General features: G+C 36.7%; 5 protein-coding genes across 9 annotated transcripts; 2 read left to right on the top strand and 3 right to left on the bottom strand.

Annotated features, from left to right (window-relative positions):
• Positions 1-105: 105 nt before the first annotated feature.
• sir2-a (NAD-dependent protein deacetylase sirtuin-2) lies at positions 106-3,693 on the top strand. 2 transcript variants are annotated; one of them, XM_026839910.1, is made up of 10 exons: positions 106-276; positions 334-365; positions 424-626; positions 791-943; positions 1,436-1,659; positions 1,726-1,826; positions 2,029-2,199; positions 2,436-2,642; positions 2,927-3,086; positions 3,317-3,693. In XM_026839910.1, the coding sequence occupies exons 1-10, from the start codon at positions 156-158 to the stop codon at positions 3,592-3,594; spliced, it is 1,650 nt and encodes a 549-aa protein (XP_026695711.1). In that variant the 5' UTR covers positions 106-155; the 3' UTR covers positions 3,595-3,693. The 2 variants fall into 2 exon arrangements, with proteins under 2 accessions (XP_026695711.1, XP_002127418.3); XM_002127382.5 differs by having other exon boundaries at positions 108-276; positions 1,436-1,671.
• Positions 3,694-4,198: 505 nt separating this feature from the next.
• Positions 4,199-5,770, bottom strand: LOC100186308 (40S ribosomal protein S16-like). Its single transcript, XM_002126195.4, has 4 exons — positions 5,552-5,770; positions 5,196-5,297; positions 4,680-4,824; positions 4,199-4,386 (listed from the first exon to the last, which is right to left on the bottom strand). The coding sequence occupies exons 1-4, from the start codon at positions 5,594-5,596 to the stop codon at positions 4,241-4,243; spliced, it is 438 nt and encodes a 145-aa protein (XP_002126231.1). The 5' UTR covers positions 5,597-5,770; the 3' UTR covers positions 4,199-4,240.
• A 1,001-nt stretch (positions 5,771-6,771) lies between these two features.
• On the top strand, positions 6,772-8,708 carry LOC100178413 (KRR1 small subunit processome component homolog). The gene is made up of 8 exons (XM_002125916.4): positions 6,772-7,049; positions 7,238-7,372; positions 7,524-7,733; positions 7,785-7,903; positions 7,951-8,053; positions 8,184-8,270; positions 8,404-8,541; positions 8,598-8,708. The coding sequence occupies exons 1-8, from the start codon at positions 6,870-6,872 to the stop codon at positions 8,625-8,627; spliced, it is 1,002 nt and encodes a 333-aa protein (XP_002125952.1). The 5' UTR covers positions 6,772-6,869; the 3' UTR covers positions 8,628-8,708.
• On the bottom strand, positions 7,126-12,417 carry LOC100176100 (NADH dehydrogenase [ubiquinone] 1 alpha subcomplex subunit 9, mitochondrial). Of its 2 annotated transcripts, none has more exons than XM_026839911.1 (11): positions 12,276-12,417; positions 11,866-12,024; positions 11,443-11,540; positions 11,162-11,259; positions 10,712-10,865; positions 10,418-10,526; positions 10,035-10,191; positions 9,846-9,966; positions 9,435-9,566; positions 9,045-9,194; positions 7,126-7,406 (listed from the first exon to the last, which is right to left on the bottom strand). In XM_026839911.1, the coding sequence occupies exons 1-11, from the start codon at positions 12,319-12,321 to the stop codon at positions 7,338-7,340; spliced, it is 1,293 nt and encodes a 430-aa protein (XP_026695712.1). In that variant the 5' UTR covers positions 12,322-12,417; the 3' UTR covers positions 7,126-7,337. The 2 variants fall into 2 exon arrangements, with proteins under 2 accessions (XP_026695712.1, XP_002125647.1); XM_002125611.4 differs by lacking the exon at positions 7,126-7,406 and adding an exon at positions 8,695-8,815.
• Positions 12,418-12,505: 88 nt separating this feature from the next.
• Positions 12,506-18,793, bottom strand: LOC100180026 (golgin subfamily A member 6-like protein 22). Of its 3 annotated transcripts, none has more exons than XM_026839907.1 (31): positions 18,698-18,793; positions 18,557-18,643; positions 18,369-18,501; positions 18,228-18,316; positions 18,103-18,178; positions 17,954-18,043; positions 17,806-17,882; positions 17,698-17,752; positions 17,460-17,548; positions 17,305-17,380; positions 17,153-17,229; positions 16,814-16,945; positions 16,594-16,690; positions 16,481-16,536; positions 16,372-16,426; positions 16,135-16,262; positions 15,941-16,007; positions 15,633-15,773; positions 15,247-15,350; positions 15,116-15,167; positions 14,937-15,067; positions 14,642-14,782; positions 14,545-14,587; positions 14,435-14,487; positions 14,219-14,282; positions 14,066-14,170; positions 13,809-13,885; positions 13,679-13,742; positions 13,423-13,490; positions 13,277-13,373; positions 12,506-13,081 (listed from the first exon to the last, which is right to left on the bottom strand). In XM_026839907.1, the coding sequence occupies exons 2-31, from the start codon at positions 18,604-18,606 to the stop codon at positions 12,839-12,841; spliced, it is 2,730 nt and encodes a 909-aa protein (XP_026695708.1). In that variant the 5' UTR covers positions 18,607-18,643; positions 18,698-18,793; the 3' UTR covers positions 12,506-12,838. The 3 variants fall into 3 exon arrangements, with proteins under 3 accessions (XP_026695708.1, XP_026695709.1, XP_026695710.1); XM_026839908.1 differs by having other exon boundaries at positions 14,435-14,484; XM_026839909.1 differs by having other exon boundaries at positions 15,633-15,770.
• Positions 18,794-18,890: the final 97 nt, after the last annotated feature.

Here is an 18,890-nt window from a genome sequence, read left to right as displayed (position 1 = left end):
AAACACTACCACAAAGATTAAACTAAAAACTGCTGGTTTACTTAAAAAGTTTAAATAAACGTGAGTTGCGACTTTTATTTAACGTTTTCAATCAAAAATTAAATTTACCTGGCAACACTGTTCGTGACGTAATCCTGGTTTGTTTTGAAACTAAGATGAAATGTTTGGGTCGTTGTTGGTTGGGGGGTAAAGTGGGCAAGCTATTTATAATACAGATTAAACAAGAATGTCAGAAAAGTTTGTTTTTGTTGAAAATGAACAAAAGTTATGACGAAGGTAATCTTATATTATATATGTGTTAGATAAAAACTAAATATATTTGTATACATGCAGGTACAGGCCAAAGAAACGGTGCAACAACGAAAGTAAGATGTGCTTACATATTGCGTGTTCATATTAAACAAGTAAAATTATAATTTGTAGAAAATGGAAAATGATCAAAGTTTTGTTGAAGGAGATTTCAGCAAATCATGTTCGAACAAATTAAAATCTGGGGTGGAAAAAACAAAAAAGAAAACTGTCAAGAAAAAAAAGAAAAAGAAACAAGAACAAAAAGACGAAGTTACAAAAATATCAAAATCTTTCTCCAAACTCGACATAAATAGAAGAGATGTCTCAAAACAAAGGTAACTACGATGTTTTGCAAAGTTATTTCCTTTTTTTTCACAATATTTTTGGAGTGAATTATCGTCTGAATTTTTTGTTTAAGTGGATTCAGGTTTTTTTTTTGTGTTTTGTTCCTAATTGTGATGTCATAATGTTTTATTATTAACAACGAAGTGTTTGTTAGAACCCCCCAACGACGATCACAGTTGGGGAAAACACCATCTTCCCTATCATCTATTAAAGATGTTGCCGAGTTGATTTCATCGGGGGGAGTGAGGAATATTATAGTGATGGCTGGAGCGGGCATCAGCACCGGGAGTGGAATCCCTGATTTCAGGTGCGCATGTCATGTTTTACAAGCGGTTGTTCAATAATAATATTTTATTCGTTAAAATTTAAACAGGACTATTCTGGTTCTAATAGAGACTTTTTGGCAATTGTTTGTTTTTGTGCGTTAATGCTGGAAGATTCTTTCAGAGAAAAGATATATTAATGCTTTGATATAGAAGCATATATTATATATGTTGTTATGAATTAATGTATTTATTCAACTAATATCAGATTTAAACATAATTGATCTGTTCACCCCATTGACCAAATGTATTGTTTGTTTATGATGTAACAATACACTTAATACTGAATGGGTTGGTTTAAAATTACTTTGAATTGAAACTCGATATCGGTCGGGTAAATATAGAAGTACATTATGTAAGTACTTGTTTCATTTATAGTTTAACAAATGTCATTTGTTGATTATGATTTAAAATCAAATTTGATATAAAGCATCTGTGTGATTTCAATCTGTCAAACTTATCCAAAACACCCCCAGAACACCTGGCACTGGGTTGTACGACAACTTACACAAATACAAAATCCCGGCCCCGACCGCTGTGTTCGACCGAGATTATTTCAACGTCAATCCAAAACCTTTCTTCGAGCTTGCCAAGGAACTTTATCCAAGTGGAAAATATCGGCCGAACATTGTTCATTATTTTGTCCGTTGTTTGCATGAGAAGGGCCTTCTACTACGCATGTACACGCAGAATATCGATGGTTTGGAACGATGTGTGTTAAGTGTGTTTGCTGTTTTGTGAATTAACTTAACAAACATGTTCTCAGTGGCGGGGATTCCCCCATCGAAACTCGTGGAGGCTCACGGGACATTTTCGACAGCTTCATGCACCAAGTGTGGGAAGAAATGCAAAGGGGAAGTTATAAAGGTGACGGGGGGGGGTTGATACCTATGTTAGCTTTCTTAATAACATTGCTAAAATACAACTTCATTATTTTTGTTTAAAATTTAGTTGGTGAACAATATCAATACATATTATATGTTGACAAACTTTGGGCTAAATTTCAGGTCCCATTTCTTGCCTCACTGTAAGACCTCACCCATATAGATAACATTCTCTATTGTTCCAGGACAAGATATTGAAAGGTGTGATCCCACGTTGTCAACTCACCCCTCTGTGTTACGGAACAATCAAACCTGATATCGTTTTCTTTGGAGAGGATTTACCGAAAAGATTTTATTATTATTTAAAAGATTTCCCTTCGTGTGATTTGTTGTTAGTGTTCGGAACTTCATTGCAGGTGAGTTGTTGTGGATATAACTTGTGGGCGGGCAACGACAGTTCTTATAACATGAGTTTTCTGTTTCATACACCTCGTGCCCGCTCACAAGTTACCACGTATGTAACTTTGTGGGTGAGGGTTTTCTGTATGGCTGATAATTTAGACAACCCATTAGTGACCCCAGGGCGCGCCCCCCTGGGAATTGACGCCAGTGCCTACAATGGTGACAATCACTATTAATGATGTCTATGTAGGTTGAGCCGTTTGCGAGTTTGGTAGATTCCGCGAGGTTCACGACCCCTCGATTGTTGCTTAACATGGTGAAGGTTGGTCCGTTCGTCAAACGAGGTCGTCGACACGACCTTGCTGTTACAGGGGATATAATGGACTCGATCCAAACGTTTGTGGATGAACTTGGATGGGATGAATTCATCAAAGAGGTCGTGGATTCCAATGAAAAGGTGAAGATGCTGTTATTTTACAACTTCTGTGATTTATTGTGTTAAATGTTTTAATGCTTTATTTGCTCATTGGCAATTATTGGTTAAGTAAAACAATGTTATATTACTGGTAGCTGAATTAACATAATGTTAGATTCATAAAACAGGTTTCTTGTCAGTTTCAATGCAAACAATACCTATAATTATTATATAACTAAACCGAAATGTTTGAAATGAAAATCCTATGTTAGATTGTCCCGTTTGTATTGAAACTGAACTTTACATTGATACCCCATGCCAAGCAGGTGTTACACGTGAACGACCCACCACACGAGGACAGCGGAATATCGAGCGCTTCTTCAACCTCGTCCGAACGTAAAGTAATTCCACCTGTGGATAAAAATGTTAAACGATATTTTCACTCCCTGCGTTCAACCCCACTACCTAACAACAACAAGGAAACAGGTGAATGTGTTGATTATTATTGGGTTGTTGTTGATACCATCGCCAATATCAAACTCAACTTCACCTTAGTTGATTCACTTCACAGATGGGTGAATTTATAATGGATTTTTAGGTTAGTATATTGGAATAGCATATTTTTAAAAATGAACCAACAGACTTGCAACCCCCGCAGCGATACAAGTGAACGTAATTTATCGAAAATTAATGAGTGACCTTTAATTCACCCTCAGGATCCGGGGAACCTCCTCACTCATATTATGAATTCATGAAACATTCGATCCAGAATCCCCCCCCGAAATCCACCAGTGCATTATCTAAACAACGTCCACCAAATAAACAACATCCGCCCGTCATACAATACACCCGAACAATACTCAGCAAAAGCAAGTCCTTTCCACGCATGCGATCAAGTATATCTGTACCATCATTATATCGCGGCAATAAAGTTGAAACAACGAGCGAATCAGAAACCTCCGATGCCTCGTCCTCGTCGGGGGTTGATTCGTAAATTCTCAGGACAATTACTTTCCGTTCAATTATTATGTTTCAATTCTTTGTTTATTGTTTTCTAATTGATAGACAAATAAATATTATATTTAATAATTTCTCCCTATGTTTTGTATGTTGTCTATGAAAGGTAGTCAGTTGGAAACTCCAGCCACAATAAAGCGGGGTATTAACCCTCCCACCCGCAACCAACACCAAACCATACGTTACTCAAACACTCCAAAACCTGAACAAACATTTACATGGTATCACATCATGGGTTTTATGGGCAGACTATATTTCATATACCACTGGTGTCTGATGTTTTAGGGATACTAGATGTCAGGTGTCTTGATACCAAACCTGAACAGTTTGGGTCTTATGTCATGGCAATCTAATTACAAGAATATGTCACTTATAGATCAATCACATGGTATATGTTTAACTCAACATTACTGGGAAACAATACCTTTAATTTTTATGTTGGTTTGAAGAATTCTTTTTCGCGAGTGAATTTTAACTACATCTGCTTGATAACAAGATATTACAACTTTTCTAAAGCTGGACAACTGTGGACAAAACTACCATTGTTACATCACTGAGCCTAACAACCATTATTGCAATAATAAACGTAAATCTTCGTTTTGATTTTATTTGGGAACAAAATCTTAACGATAAGATTTCTGGTATCTTGCTCTTGCACCGGCTCCTCCAAACTTCTTCGATTCTTTCCTCCTTGGATCGGATACGAGCAGGGTTCGGTCGTATTGGATCAACGTGTCTTTGATCTCTTTCTTGGAAGCTTCGTCAACAACTATGTGGAATAATTTGTAAAGGGTACGGGTTAAAGCTCGACAAAGGGCAATTGCTCAAACCCAGTGGTCACTAATGGGTTGTCCAAATTATCAGCCACAAATAAAAAAATAACTAAAGTTATCTACGTGGTAACTCGTAAGCAGGCTCGAGGTGTATGAAACAGAACACCCTTGTTGTAACGACAGAGGATAAACAAGTTACATAAATTCATTCATTCACCACATATGTCCTACAATAAATTGCTTTAATATTTAATGTCCAACCAAGAATAACCAAACAAACCCAACTTACACTTTTGGTAATAAGCGACGAGTGACTTTGCAAGTGCTTGTCTAATAGCGTAAACTTGTGCGACCCGTCCGCCCCCCTTCACACGGATGCGGATATCAACACCCTCGAAACGAGTTTTGCCAAGAAGTAGAATCGGTTCCTCCATCTATAAGTGGGGTGGGGTTAGCAATGCGTAACACTTCAAAAATTATATGAAAAACTTTTAAAAAATAACATTTAATTCGTTATTAAATAAAATGAGACAAGCATGTTGCAGCTCACGGAGTCTAAAGATTGATGAAAATGCTTGTTCGTACACATGCCATTGTAGGAACAAACGCACACAATATTATTATTCCATAACGAACAGAGGTGTCAATAATTTCAATATAACTTACTAAACTTTTGCAACTAACCTGACAAGGTAAAAAAGTAAAGAAAGTTGACGACTGTACGAACAAGTTTTGTGTGAATATAAAACAATATTAAGAAACAACAGCAAATAAATCTTTAAAATGAATAAACCAAACCACCCACCTTATATCTGAGTGTTTCAGGCTCCACAAGTTCGATGGGTCGTCCATTAACTTTGATCAGACCTTTCCCCCGCTTGCAGTGAGCCACTGCGGTCGCGGTTTTCTGTGTTTAATCAAATTAATTAAAACATAATTTGGTATTTTATTTTTGCATATGATAGCGACGATTATTAAAACAATTAAGGGAATCGGCAGAAAACTGACTGTTGTTGAAACAAGCTACGGGTGAAACTTGTGGGAGAGATGGTCAGTGGGTTGTTAGACCCAGCAACAACCACACAGCGGTAATTCGGCGATATTTTACACAGTAATATCAACAACGACCTAATATATATTCATAGTTGATAATAATCTTACCTTACGACCGTAAACTTGCACGGATTGCGTTTTCAAACTCGTCATTTTCAACCAAATTTCGACCACGAGCAATTCGCGAAAAGAACTTCCACACAGAAATCATATATATTATATATTAATCTCACAACTGTTCATGCGGATTCTTTTTGGGGCGGGTATTACAATACGTGGTAAAATACAATTTAAGTTGCAAAAAACACGAGAAAAGCTGAATATTAAACGCGTGCTTTGTTTAGGACTTAATTAGTTTGAGGGTAGAAGTTTCCAATCTCAACAACAGACTTGCAACCCCCGCAGCGTTTCCTTCGAGCCTTGCGTTCAAGGTGTTAATCAATACGAAACACGAAGAAGGCGATCAAGGGTGTTTGGTAAATAAAATGAGTTACCTAGATCTAAACCTCATGTATTAAGTTTAAATTGTACTGGAGTACGTCAGTTGTTTTATTGGTCCCCAATTTTTAGATTAATGGTAAATGAAAGTCACCACATGTAGGTAGTAGAGATTGGTTGACTTTTTGTGGTCACGAAATAATTTCAGTTGATTTTGTGTTTGTTTGGCACGTTGTTGTTCAGTGATAGCGTTTGCAGCAGCTTGTAGCGATGTTATGACATCATTATGCAGCTAATGTTTACATATATATAGTTTGTATTTGTTTTCAAACTAATTAAATTGATTGCATTTCATGAATTTCTATCTTTCCAGATATACTTCGAAAAACTTTCAAAATGTCGTTTATTTTCAAGTTCAGCCGTGCCTTGAACAACCAAATGAAAGCGAATGTTGATTTATATCCCCTCATGGGCGCTTATGTTGGTGCAGGGGCGCTTGCAGCGTTCGCGATAACGTATTCTGCCCTCAGTAAAGCTGACGTGTCAATCAACCGTTGGACGAACCCAAGACCATGTGACCGTATCGACCCAAGCCGATGTTCGCAGAAGTGGGTGACGGCCATCAAGAAGGATAAAGATTGTTACTTCTATGACGCCCCCATCGAGTCACTTCGCAAGGAAGTTTACGTTGGATTCGACGCAAGCCAACCTTCCGTCGCTCATTAAATATTTCATGAATTTTATTTCCATGATTTTATGATCGGGAACTTTTTAAACCTATTGTGTATTTTATCAATAAACAAATCTTACGGAAAATTTGTTGTAAACATGACGTGTATCTGTTTCAAACTGAATCACAATTTAGGAAAAATAAAGCAAGTGATTTTGTGGTGAAGGTTAATGTGAAAATGTCCATAAAGTTACAAACGAATTAATATATTTGGTTCTAACATATGTATTTGTTGTAAATTTAGACTTAGGTTTAGAAATGTCTAAAGAAAGTGAAACTCTCGAGGTTCCGGTTGGTTGGAAGGAACCAGAGTTTAAACCCGAAGACAACAAACATGGGATGTTGGATGAAAGCTCGTTCGCGACTTTGTTTCCAAAGTATCGGGAGAAATATTTACAAGAATGTTGGACGATTGTGAAAAATAAATTAAGTGAATATGTAAGTTTGGTATCTATGTGTTAATAATACTACAAAAATCAACATTAAAACTTAACCTTTAAAAATAGAGATTATTAACATAAAAATAACTACGGGTTTACTATTAGGTAATCAATAAACATCACTTAATAAAATCCTTTTGCTACACTTCTGGCAAACTCAATAATTTGAAAACTCTTGTTTTGCAGAAAATTGAAGGGATCTTGGATTTAATTGAGGGTTCAATGACGGTGAAGACCTCCCGCAGGACATGGGATCCATACGCGATACTTAACGCCAGAGATTTGATCAAAATGTTGGCCAGGAGTGTTCCAATTGAACAGGTGATGAGTTAAACTTCAATAAAATCCCACTTTTCTAAAACACAAATAAATGTCCCAAGGAATCAACTGCATATCGCTATTGTGGATGTAAATTAACATTTTTTGTAGAGGGCCAGTGTATCTGAAAATATTGCAACCTTGATCTGTTTAGGCCGTTCGTATATTTGAGGACAATACCTTCTGTGACATCATAAAGATCGGGTCAATGGTTCGAAATCGTGAACGTTTCGTTAAACGACGTCAACGGTTGGTGGGGCCAAACGGGGCGACGTTGAAAGCTTTAGAATTATTGACGGGTTGTTATATATTGGTGCAAGGAAATACAACTACAGTGTTGGGGAGTCATGCTGGGTTGAAAGAGGTTGGTGGTGAGTGGTTGTAGTGGTTCGTGGTATTGACATTATCAACACAGGCTCGCAAAGTAATTCTCGATACGATGAAAAATATTCACCCGGTGTATAACATCAAGTCATTGATGATTAAGCGAGAATTATCAAAAGACCCGAACTTGAAGAATGAATCCTGGGACAGGTAGTAACACCACTATATGGTGAAAGAAATTCATCTTTTGTTTTCAGGTTTTTACCAAAGTTTAAACGGAAAAATGTGAAACAGAAGCGTAAACCACGCAAGGAGAAGAAGCCATACACCCCGTTTCCCCCTCCGCAACCAGAGTCTAAGGTGGGGTAGTAATGAATGTAACTTATTTATGCGGCAGTCTCGAACCCGTAAATTGTGGGTTGTAGGTTCACACTACTTCCTAGAACATGTTTTAATGTTCACCGTAATTTGTTTACATTTAAATATTTAGGTCGACAAAGAAATAGCGAGCGGGGAATATTTCTTGAAGGAAGCTGAACGTAAACGAAAGAAAGATGAAGAAAGAAAAGAAAAACAGGTTCGGTGGTTTTCGCATTTAAACTGGCGCTCGTTTTCGTATATTTATCCATAACGTGTTTTTGCCATTGTTTTTTTTTAATTAATCTGTTTTTGTATTCCAAGAAATAAATGAACTTATTGCGCAACTACAGGGGGTTGCGACATCAGAACGTAAACAAAAACGAGCGCGTTCGTTAATTCCACCCCAGGAGAAGAAAGTTGAAGAAAAAACATCGGTTACGAAAGACGTCGACGTTGAAATATTGAAAATGAAAGTTAAACAATCAAAGGTGGAGCATTAGTGGTGGAATTAAAAGTTTGTATTTTAACAGTTTCTTCTTTTTAGTTAAAGACAAGAAAATCCCAGAAGAGCTAAGCTGCATTATGTTGTCATAATTTGTAATAAACTGCCATTGTTCGTGTTTGTGACATCACAGAATACATTAAACCAACCTTTCTTGTATTGTCTCAATGAAATATAAACTTTCAAAATAAAAATAATAATTTTGGAACTTATTCGATTAAATGTTGGACTGTCGGCATCGGTTGTGATTCTTCATTGACCTGATGTAACAATGGGTTTGTTACGTAACAATCACCCACAAACATACGCGGTAACTGGTAAGCGGGCATGAGGTGTTTAAAACAAAACACCTAAGTTATAACGGCTATCGTTGCCCCGCCATGCGAGGATAAATATTTGTAAATTAATTTTTTAAAACAATAATATTTATTGAGTTACATACAGGAATACCAAACAAACAAACTTCCAACATTACCAACCACAACCCACCTTCCGTATAATATTATCGCGTTTCCTTATAAGGAAGTTCTCATGCTGCGCAACCCCAAGGCTGTCAAAACCTGATTCTTCATATGCAACGGGGGAAATCCCTAACTCGAGAAGACCCGGAGCCCCAGTTGTTCTGTCAGTTGTTTGCATCTGTGATGTCATAATAGTGGTTGTGATGTTATTATGGTGGGAATTATTTAGACTAGAGGTTTTGGGTACCAGACTCTTTGCTGCCACCATTGTGGGCGTTATGTGTCCTTGGGCAAGACACTTAACCGCAATTGCTCAAACCCAGTGGTCACTAATAGGTTGTCAAGTTATCAGCCATACATAGAAAACAATCACCCACAAAGTTACATATATTGTAACTCATAAGCGGGCACGACCCACCATATTAAAGAAATCCCTCGTCATCCACATTCCTCGTGCCGAGTTCTCCCTCGTCAGTCGATCGAGGAACCTCGGTCTTATGCGGGGCTTGTCCATCTTCCAGAAGTAATAATCCATATACGTTTGCACCACCTTATAACGTATGTTATGTTACAACCACCAACAACAACATGTCGTTTTAATCAAAATATTCAAAGTTCAGATCAAGTGAATTTCTCCATAGATTCTTGGGGAAAATTTAAAAACAAAAGTTACTTTTGAAATGTTTTTTTTTTAAAAACAAAACAAGTTTAACAATTTTTTAATAAAACAAAAGTTTAAACTAAGTTTTTAAATGTTCCCCATGTTACCTCGGGATCGCTTGGTGTCATCATAACTTTGTATTTATATTTACTTTGGTTCACCACTGACCTGCTGCAGAATATTTGAATCTTTGCGATCCATTGAACCAAGGGAATTACCCGGGTAATAGTCGCGACCGAGACAATTGTAAACGTATTCGAGGAATTCATTCAACGTGAAACGATCGGGTCTGGTGGGGGGGGACATTGTTAAGGTTGGTATATTAACATCAAACACACACCTCACTAATCCACTTACCCCACAAACTCGAAGGTTTGTCCAGGAGCATCGGGGTGACGCGCCAACCTTGCCACCCCCTCAGCTACATCACTCACACATACCGGTTGGATAATTGTAGATTCCCCACCTTCGTACATCAATGGTTGTGAACCCAACATACCAAGACTTACCCACCCTGGTGGAAGAAACAATATAAGGTTACGAGGTTCAAGACTCGTCGTTGCTACAAATATGTGCTTATGTGTCCTTGGGCAAAGCACTCCAACCAAGTAGTCACTAATGGTTTGTCCAAATTATCAAAGTAACATACGTGGTAAAAAGCTAACACAAGGTGTATGAAACAGAACACATTTTTATACCAACTGTCGTTGCCCCACCCCCCATAAACAACCCACACTTACGAGGGGACAACCAGAACGTGGTGAACTTGTCGTATTTCCCGTGGACGCTTGAGCACCGAACAATCGTCGACCCCGGGTAAATTTCCTTCAAGTTTTGCTCGGCTTCGAACTGAGGGAGAAATTAATCTTTAGTTAAAATACGAAGTAAAGTTTGATAAATTTTCATTGCTGCTGCAACACATCTATTCTTACTAAGATGCCAATGAATATAAACTATTGATCAATTGATAATATCAAGATAAGAAATAAAAGCAACAGACGTAATACAAAACCTTACACCCCAGCACCCCTCACATTTTGCTTCAGTATCTCCGAATGTTTACGAGCTTCATCCGAGTGGCAATTCAACCGCGACAAATGAATCAAACGCGTCCCGTCGTTCTTTTCCGCCACTAGTTGTGCTAGACGCGTCGGCCAAGTTACGTTAACTTCCTCCATGGAGTAAAATCTATTGATATTAAACATTGTGAATAATATCAAGAAAAGTATAGATGTCGTGATAAATATTGTTGATAACATTGTGTGCAGGGGCTTAAAGTGGTTGATACGCCTCAGCATGAGAGGATTTAGTTGTTAAGTATCAGATTCATTGCAACAATAAATAATAAAAAACTAATGTATTCATAAACTTGATTAGTTCAGTAGTAACGTATGTGGGTTGGATAAAATGCAACAGCAGTTTGGCTACAAGGTCCACGATAACACAGTATGTGGTATATAATACATGCAGATCCACCAAGGTACCTGTAAGGTTTAGTCGAGCCGATCAAATTAACGACAACGTTCGAATGTTCGATGAGTTCCCTCACGCGATCATCACTTGCGTTGGAGTTGAACATTTCCTGTGGATTGTAACATATGTGTTGTATATTATTGTTTCATAACATTTAGATGATTAAATTAACTTTAACTAATTTAATATAAGCCTGCCAGTGTAAAATAATATAATCTTGGTCGTGCCAGTTATTTTGAGACAAACGTAAAAAAAAGTTATTTTGACACAAACGTAAATATGAACCATCTACCCGAACATGCATCTGACCGAGGTCGCTCATCAACTTATGCCGTTGAACTCGCTCAAACGTTCCTCGATATGGAAGAACCAAGCTACTTCCAATTGCAGCTGAAGAATAATTCAATATTTTACATCAGGTAATAAATTCACAGTTACCCATAACTTTAAACATATTGACGTTTTGGTTTTCTTATTTTCACCCATAACAAATTGAAGAATTAGATTTGACCAAAAAGTAAAAGGAAAGTTACAATGACCTTATGACTACCTCGGGATAAATGCATGGCCTACATAACTTTATTGCAAACATTGTATACAGAATTGTCAATACGTTGGAGGTTGGTGAATACTATGGGTGGATTCTTCACCAGACCAAATGCTTGACAAACATGATTGTTAATATTTCGCAAATTGTTTGGTTGTTCCAACTCACCCAAGTGGTTGACCACCGACAACCCGATGAAACCCGTCGGTCCGAACACCGTGGCAACAACCCCGCTAAACGAGGACCTACCCCCCCGACCAGAGGGTAAATACGAATCATGGACGCCTCGAGATTGAGCGAATGAAGTACATGGGCGAATGCACAAACCTGCAACGATACGTTATGGCTCTAGTGTAGATAAGGTTTCAAGGTTTAACGCTGCTAACATGGAAAAAGAAATTACTAACAAAGTTACATATGTGGTAACTTTTAAGCGGGCACGAGGTGTATGAAACAGAACACCCGTGTCATAATGACTGTCGTTTAACAAGTTAAATGCATTTTAAATTTATAAACACTACAGCATAGACGTGAATTGTATGAATTATAAACAAAATTGTCAAATATTTAACACTTACGTGCTAGAGCTTGGCTATTACTGTGACATATTAATAAACCTCGCATGGTAATCTTACATGAACCACGTCCTCTTACGATAAATCCAAAGTTTCAACTCAACAATTAACGCAACCTTGGCGAATCTCACACAGAATGCTATTTCTATTGTGGTAACCAGACCATGACCGAAGCTATTCAACCGTAAAGTTTGGGCGGGAAATCCAAAATACAATTCACATACAACCACGCGGTTTTCATGTTCGTGATTTTATTGATGCGTGAAAGGCTGGGTTCAGTTCCTACCCACACCACTAAGAACAACTACATCTTAACTGAAGGACACATATAAAAATGTACAAAAATGTTAATCAAAAGGTATAAAGACTTGATTTCCGAACCTAACACAAAAGGTAAAATATGCATAATTGAGTAGACAGGTAAAATATTTGTTCCATAGATTAAATAGGGCAAGCCTTTACGTAATCACAGTGGATTCAATATAAAAAAGCTAATTGTGTATAGATGCAATCACAATGTGCATAAATATTAAATATTTACATGGAATAATTATAAAATACTTTGATTAAAGTCTTTCAACATCATTGTGCGTCAGCACATCAACTTTAATATGATATTTATGTGAGATTGACTTCAGTTGCCCCTCGTACAACAAACTTGTCTTCACGGCTTGTTTATAATTAAACTTCAAGTCTTCAACTTCATCAAAAAAATATTTCTCAAAATGTCCAAGTTCCAGTTTCAATCGTTCAATATCTCGATGAAGCTTCTCGTTGTCTTCCTCCATTAAACTGCATCGGTGGCATGTCTGTGGTGCAAAGTATCGGGGTTGAATGTAACTTGGGGCAATGACAATCGTTATAACACAGGTGTTCTGTTTCATACACTTCGTGCCTGCTTAAGAGTTACAACGTATGTAACTTTGTAGGTGATTGTTTAATTTGGACAACCCATTGGTCATCACATCAAGCAACAAACCCCCCAACACAACCCCACAACTCACAGTCGTTCCAACTTCCACAACTTCTTGAACTTTCCTCAGAACTGAAACTTCTCTCCTCAAAGTAATGTTCTCAAACTCAACTTTAATGTTGGCAAAACTAAACAAACAACAAATTAATCACCACCTTCAACCGACCACCCACCTACTTTATACGATGCACTTCTGTCGTGTCGACTTCACTTCTTGAATCAAGTTTGGCTTCCAATCTTTCAAGCTGATGAAAAACATGACATCATTTATCTCTTCGAATATAATAGTAAGATCAAATTATTTAAAACAACAAAAAGAAGAGAATCGTTAGAAATGGATATGGGTAAATACTACTTTTAAATTAAAAGTGTGGCTGCCTAACTCTTGTTTTAAATTAATATTTGTTGTGAATAAAAACCACAACAAACAAACCTGGTCTTTAACTGCAGCAAGGTCTGGTTGTTCCGCTTCACATGTGTCAGGGTGAGGAGTGGAACTTGTTGGCACATGGAAACAAAATATTTAGGAATACATATTCATACTGGGTTATAATATGCATTACCCTGTTTGTAATTCTTGGATTTGTTTTTGTAATTTCTTTTGGTTTTCTTTGAGTTGAATTGTTTCGGTTTCTTTGACCTGAAAGTCAACACAGTTTACAGCGCTCATTGTACAGCAGAATAATGCACACAATAACAACAATTGCAGCATAGAAACTGCAAACACTAAAACATAGAATATAGCAGAGTAACACACAAGTCACAATGTTTATACAACACACACACACTTACCAAAGCCAACACATACTTAACAACTTACTTCAAGTAAAGCGTTCAATGATGAAATAGTTCGTTCCATCTTTTTCGCCTCCACTTCATATTTCAAGCTCTTACTTCTCCATTCCTCACTCCCTGGTTTACCAACCTAAACAACCAACCCATAACCCCATGAAGTTACAACTTATATATTTACCTCCCCAACACAAGGTTGATTCTCCAAATTTGTAATTCTGATCCTCAAATGTTTCGTTAATTCTCTGCAAGTATATAGAAAGTATTGGTGCAAAAAGTGAGATAAACACACTGCAGTATGTTGCAACTATGTAGCAAACCCCAACCACCAAGTATATTCAACTAAACCACCAACAATACTTAACCAAACTAACATGTTTATACCCAGCCACCCCACCTTTCCTTTCCAAGCAATTCTTCCAATCTCTTTATCTCTCCCGAACCAACCTGCTGGTTTAAAACCATTGATAAAACATATATTTCACACACACAATACAGCCCACTCACATCATGCTGCCCAACATCCTGGGTTTGAATTCCAACCTCAAACCTAAAACCACAAACTTTATATTAAATAAATCGCAACAATAGAAATAGTATTAACCTTGTTTGAGGTACTATGACATCACAATCATCATCTGATGTCACAATTTCTTCTTCGTAATTCTCTGATGACGTCACAGTAATCTTTGTTTTTTTACCTTTTTCGCGTTTTTGTGTCAATTTCCCAATTTCCTGTTGCAGCCTTTAAATAAACAGTTTAAACATCGAAATAATCTTTCCTTTTATTAAATGGCAGACGAAGTATTGAAAGAAAACAAAGTTATATACGAGATGACCCGAAAATAATTTATTTTACATGAGGCATAAGTAACAGAACATCAATGTATATTAAATACCTTTGAATGTTTGTTTCTTTAACTCTAACTTGCTCCATTAAATGAATGATCTCCATCTTCAACTTTCCCTGGCTCCCAATATAATCTTCTTCCATTTTTTTTATTTTCGCTTCCATTTCATCGAGTTCCACCTACATCAACAAACATGAGACACAAGTTAACAATGTTCGAGGTTTTACCTTTTTCTCTGCACTTTCAGCATCTGCTTTCTTCAATGACGCCAAAGACTTTCTGAAACAATTAAATAACATCAGGAACAAATGTACTTGAAACTTTAACACACCACCCAGCTTTAACACCCCCCACTTACCTCAGCGTCACAACCCGGTCTTCAAGTCTGGATATTTTTTCCACCAAAGTTGCATTTACTTTCGTCGCACTCGATAACTTTGTTGATACTTCTTCAACGTTTCCCTGTGATGAAATACATGACATAAATCCTATTAAATATGAATGAAAGGATGTAACAAATTTATCGCGTTTTACCCAACACCTTCTATAACCCATAACCCCCTAGGTGAATGCAACTCTCATACACCTCGTGCCCGCTTACAAGTTACCACGTATGTAACTTATTTATCCTCGCATGGCGGGGCAACGACAGTTGTTATAACATGGTGTTCTGTTTCATACACCTCGTGCCAGCTTACGAGTTACCACGTTTGTAACTTTATGATTCTTCCAACACGTACTAACCTTCAGTCGTTCATTTTCTCTTTTCGTTTCCAAACTTTCATTGTTCAGTGATGTCACAATCAACCTGAGGTTCTTTATTTCATTTTTACTTCGCTCGTTTTCTTCTTCTAACTTTGCCAGGGATTCTAGATCAGTGTCCTGCTAAAAACACAGGTAATGTTGGAAAATTGCTTTCCAGTTAAAAACAATATTTTAGCAGCACTCTGTAGCCACCTTGTGATAACAGGTACATACATTCTGTTTCAGCTTTCAGAGTAAACCTGTTTACTATTTGTAAGAACATTCAACATATTGTTGTTGTTTAGTACCTGTTGTTTCAGTTTCAATTCCAAAGTTTCAACTTGTGTTCGTTGTTCAACGCATTCCTGTTGTAACCTATGAACATAGAAATATTGTACGTTCTACATCGTATATGCGAGAGTTGGCCCATCACCCTTAACCACCTAACCCTAATGTTATATAACTATAATAACCTTCAACCCACATAGAAACATTATATAACCTGGTTATTTCTTTTTCTTTCATCTTAAAATTTAAAGCAATCTTTTTGTCTTGTTCAACTTTCAATTTAAAATCATTTTCAACTTTTGACATCAAACTAAGTTTGAGTTTCAATTGGTTAACTTCGTCCTGAAAAACAATATTACGATGTGAATGAAATTAACTTATTTATCGTGCCGTGGCAGGACATGGCAGTTATTTTAACGCGGATGTTCTAAAACAAACTTAACCATTCAACCTGGTGTTTGGTTTCCTGTCTTTTCAATTCTTTTCTCCCCTCTACAAATTGTTCTCTGCATGAAATAATTTAATTAAACAATGAATTACATTTGTTTCACTTCATTTACTTCACAGTTTCAATATTTTTCTTCATTTTTTCCAATTCTTTTGACTGGTATTCAACCTTTTAACAAATGTTAAACATATTGGAAAGACACAAACCACTAATTTCGCTACAAACCTTTGTTTCTGATGAATTCAATTTCTTTACGTTTTCCCCCAACTCCTGTTTCATTAACTTGATTTGAGAAAAACTTTTTTCCTTTTCTTCCGTTAGCCTAAAAATCATTTAATATAAATTAATGTAAAAAAAGGTACAAACTGCCTAAAACATTGATTTCGGACAAAAATCCTCACAAATAAATAGTGAAAATAAATGTACCCACCCTAACAAGACCCACCTCACAATTTGTTGATGTTGCTTCAACTTTAAATCCTCCCCAGCTTTCATCGTGACTTCCAACTTTGACCCCAACTCAACAAGTTTAACCTCAGCTTCCCTCTTACCCAACGCAACTTCTTTCATCTCTTTCCTTTAACACAAACTGAGTCAACTTTCAGGTGCAACTTTTAACGTTTTTCTCAGGAATCAAATTAAACATTTATCACAAATCTAAACATTAATGGAGAAATGATGGCGACAATTTCACCCAATATTTCACAAACCCAACAATACATAACATTTCCATTTCACAACTTAATATCGGGTGTATAGGAGGGAAAGTCCCAACATCACCAACCTCATCCAAACAACTTCTTCTCGATGTTCTGCGTCTCGATCCCGCAGCTCCATCAACTTTGTATCTTTAACTTTGATCTGAAAGTTGAACAAACATGTTGTTTCCTTCATACCTTATACAGTGATGATTGTAATTTTATATTCGTATTTTACCTCTTGTTTGCATTCCTTTATTTTAAATGAATTTAATTTAAGTTCATTTTCCAACTTAGTAAGTTCAGCGTTTACCCTGCAAACAAAAAATATAAAAGTTTTATTTGTATATTCAGTAATGGTGTTGTGTATATGTTATGCTTATTTATTGATACCTTTGCAATTGTTCTTTCATTCCATTAATCTTTACTTTGTGTTCTTCAATATTTCTTTGATTTTCTTGTTTAGTTGATTTCACCAATGCCTGCAACAACAAACCATGGGTTGCCACAAGTACCGTTGAGTGACGCCCACAATAGTAGCAGCGACGAGCCTTGAACCCATTACCTTTGCGTTCGAGGCAGGTGTGTTGACAGTGCGAACACACACAAACACACACGCCCACATCCTCACCTTGTATTTCTTCAACTTCTTTTCTTTCTCTTCTTCCAACATCTTCCATGAAATTCTAAATAATAAAATAAATAAAACCAAAACATCTTGCCCAACATCCACACAAACCTTAAATTTGAAACTTCTTTTTCACGAACATTAATTTTCGTTTGTTGGCCGGAAATCCATTCTTCCAGTTTCTTGATCTAAATAAATAAATTATTAAACACTTAATGTTAAACTAGCTCACATGCACCGTATGTTTAACCAACTTCACCTTTTTATTTCTTTCATCAATTTCTTGGACTTTCATTTCAAGATTTTGTTGAAACTGAACCGTCAACTTGTCCTGTTCATCCACTTTGTCCTATAAAAGAATCAACATAAACGACCCCCTCCCAAATAAACCCACACCCCCCCCCAAACCTCTTGAACTTTCCCTTCAACTTCAATCTTTACTTTCGCCAACTTTTTCTCCAAATCCAAATTTTCAGATTTCAAACTAAAATTAAAAAATGAAAAATCCACAAACACAATAATAATATTTTTACTTCGAAATTTCTTCCTCTCTCCTTTTGCCTTCTTCTTCAAGTTCTCTCTCCTTCTCACACGCTTTACGTTCAAGAAATCCTACCTTAACCTGTTGCTTTCCAATTGTTAAACAAATATTTCACCCAATATAGAAATCTTACAATTAGTTCCTGATTCTCGATCGAAACTTCTTCACGCTCGTGTTTTAAGTGGTCGACTTCCTCCAACTTTACTCCAAACTCGTGTTTCAACTTTTTCATTTCTTTCGTTAATTTCAAACAATCCTCTTTAAGCCTGCAGTAGAACAACATAAACATCCCATTATAACTTATAATACCTTGATAATTACTCCTTAATTTCATCATCTTTTATCCCAGCCACCCCCTCCCAACAATCCATGTTTTGCCTTCGTTCAATTTCCTCTTTCAGTAACCCCCTACATAATAATCACGGTGTTGTGACATCACAATGTACATTATGACATACCAACCTTAGGTCTTCTGTTATTTCATTATTTATTTGTTCTTTTAACTTAATTTCCGATATTTCTTTCGTTAATTGTTCCACCTAAATAATTAACATCATAACAAGGATCACGTGAAGGCGACGGAAGTTGGATACACAATATGTTGGATGAATGTAAACCATTTATCCTTACAAGAACCAACCCCTCCCGCACTAAC

Source organism: Ciona intestinalis, unplaced genomic scaffold (genome assembly GCF_000224145.3).
Source record: "Ciona intestinalis unplaced genomic scaffold, KH HT001069.1, whole genome shotgun sequence".
Taxonomy (NCBI): Eukaryota; Metazoa; Chordata; class Ascidiacea; order Phlebobranchia; family Cionidae; genus Ciona; species Ciona intestinalis.
Note: the sequence above shows the minus strand (reverse complement) of the source record. Positions and strands in the feature narration are given on the sequence as shown.

Bases quoted from the DNA above. Each gene is read 5' to 3' on its own strand.
- LOC100178413 (XM_002125916.4), top strand. From the start codon at position 6,870: ATGTCTAAAGAAAGTGAAACTCTCGAGGTTCCGGTTGGTTGGAAGGAA. The intron at 7,904-7,950 runs GTAGTAACACCA...TTTTGTTTTCAG, and splicing joins AAGAATGAATCCTGGGACAG to GTTTTTACCAAAGTTTAAAC. The intron at 8,542-8,597 runs GTGGAGCATTAG...TCTTCTTTTTAG, and splicing joins TGAAAGTTAAACAATCAAAG to TTAAAGACAAGAAAATCCCA.
- LOC100186308 (XM_002126195.4), bottom strand. From the start codon at position 5,596: ATGACGAGTTTGAAAACGCAATCCGTGCAAGTTTACGGTCGTAAG. The intron at 5,298-5,551 runs GTAAGATTATTA...GATTAAACACAG, and splicing joins TGCAAGTTTACGGTCGTAAG to AAAACCGCGACCGCAGTGGC. The intron at 4,387-4,679 runs GTAAGTTGGGTT...TATTCCACATAG, and splicing joins CGTCGCTTATTACCAAAAGT to TTGTTGACGAAGCTTCCAAG.
- sir2-a (XM_002127382.5), top strand. From the start codon at position 156: ATGAAATGTTTGGGTCGTTGTTGGTTGGGGGGTAAAGTGGGCAAGCTA. The intron at 366-423 runs GTAAGATGTGCT...TATAATTTGTAG, and splicing joins GAAACGGTGCAACAACGAAA to AAAATGGAAAATGATCAAAG. The intron at 944-1,435 runs GTGCGCATGTCA...AAACACCCCCAG, and splicing joins AGTGGAATCCCTGATTTCAG to AACACCTGGCACTGGGTTGT.
- LOC100180026 (XM_026839907.1), bottom strand. From the start codon at position 18,606: ATGGATTGTTGGGAGGGGGTGGCTGGGATAAAAGATGATGAAATTAAG. The intron at 17,549-17,697 runs GTGAGGATGTGG...TTGTTGTTGCAG, and splicing joins AGAAGTTGAAGAAATACAAG to GCATTGGTGAAATCAACTAA. The intron at 16,427-16,480 runs GTAAATGAAGTG...TATTTCATGCAG, and splicing joins AAAAATATTGAAACTGTGAA to AGAACAATTTGTAGAGGGGA.
- LOC100176100 (XM_026839911.1), bottom strand. From the start codon at position 12,321: ATGCGAGGTTTATTAATATGTCACAGTAATAGCCAAGCTCTAGCAC. The intron at 11,260-11,442 runs GTAGATGGTTCA...TACAATCCACAG, and splicing joins TCGGTCAGATGCATGTTCGG to GAAATGTTCAACTCCAACGC. The intron at 10,192-10,417 runs GTAAGTGTGGGT...TTCTTCCACCAG, and splicing joins CACGTTCTGGTTGTCCCCTC to GGTGGGTAAGTCTTGGTATG.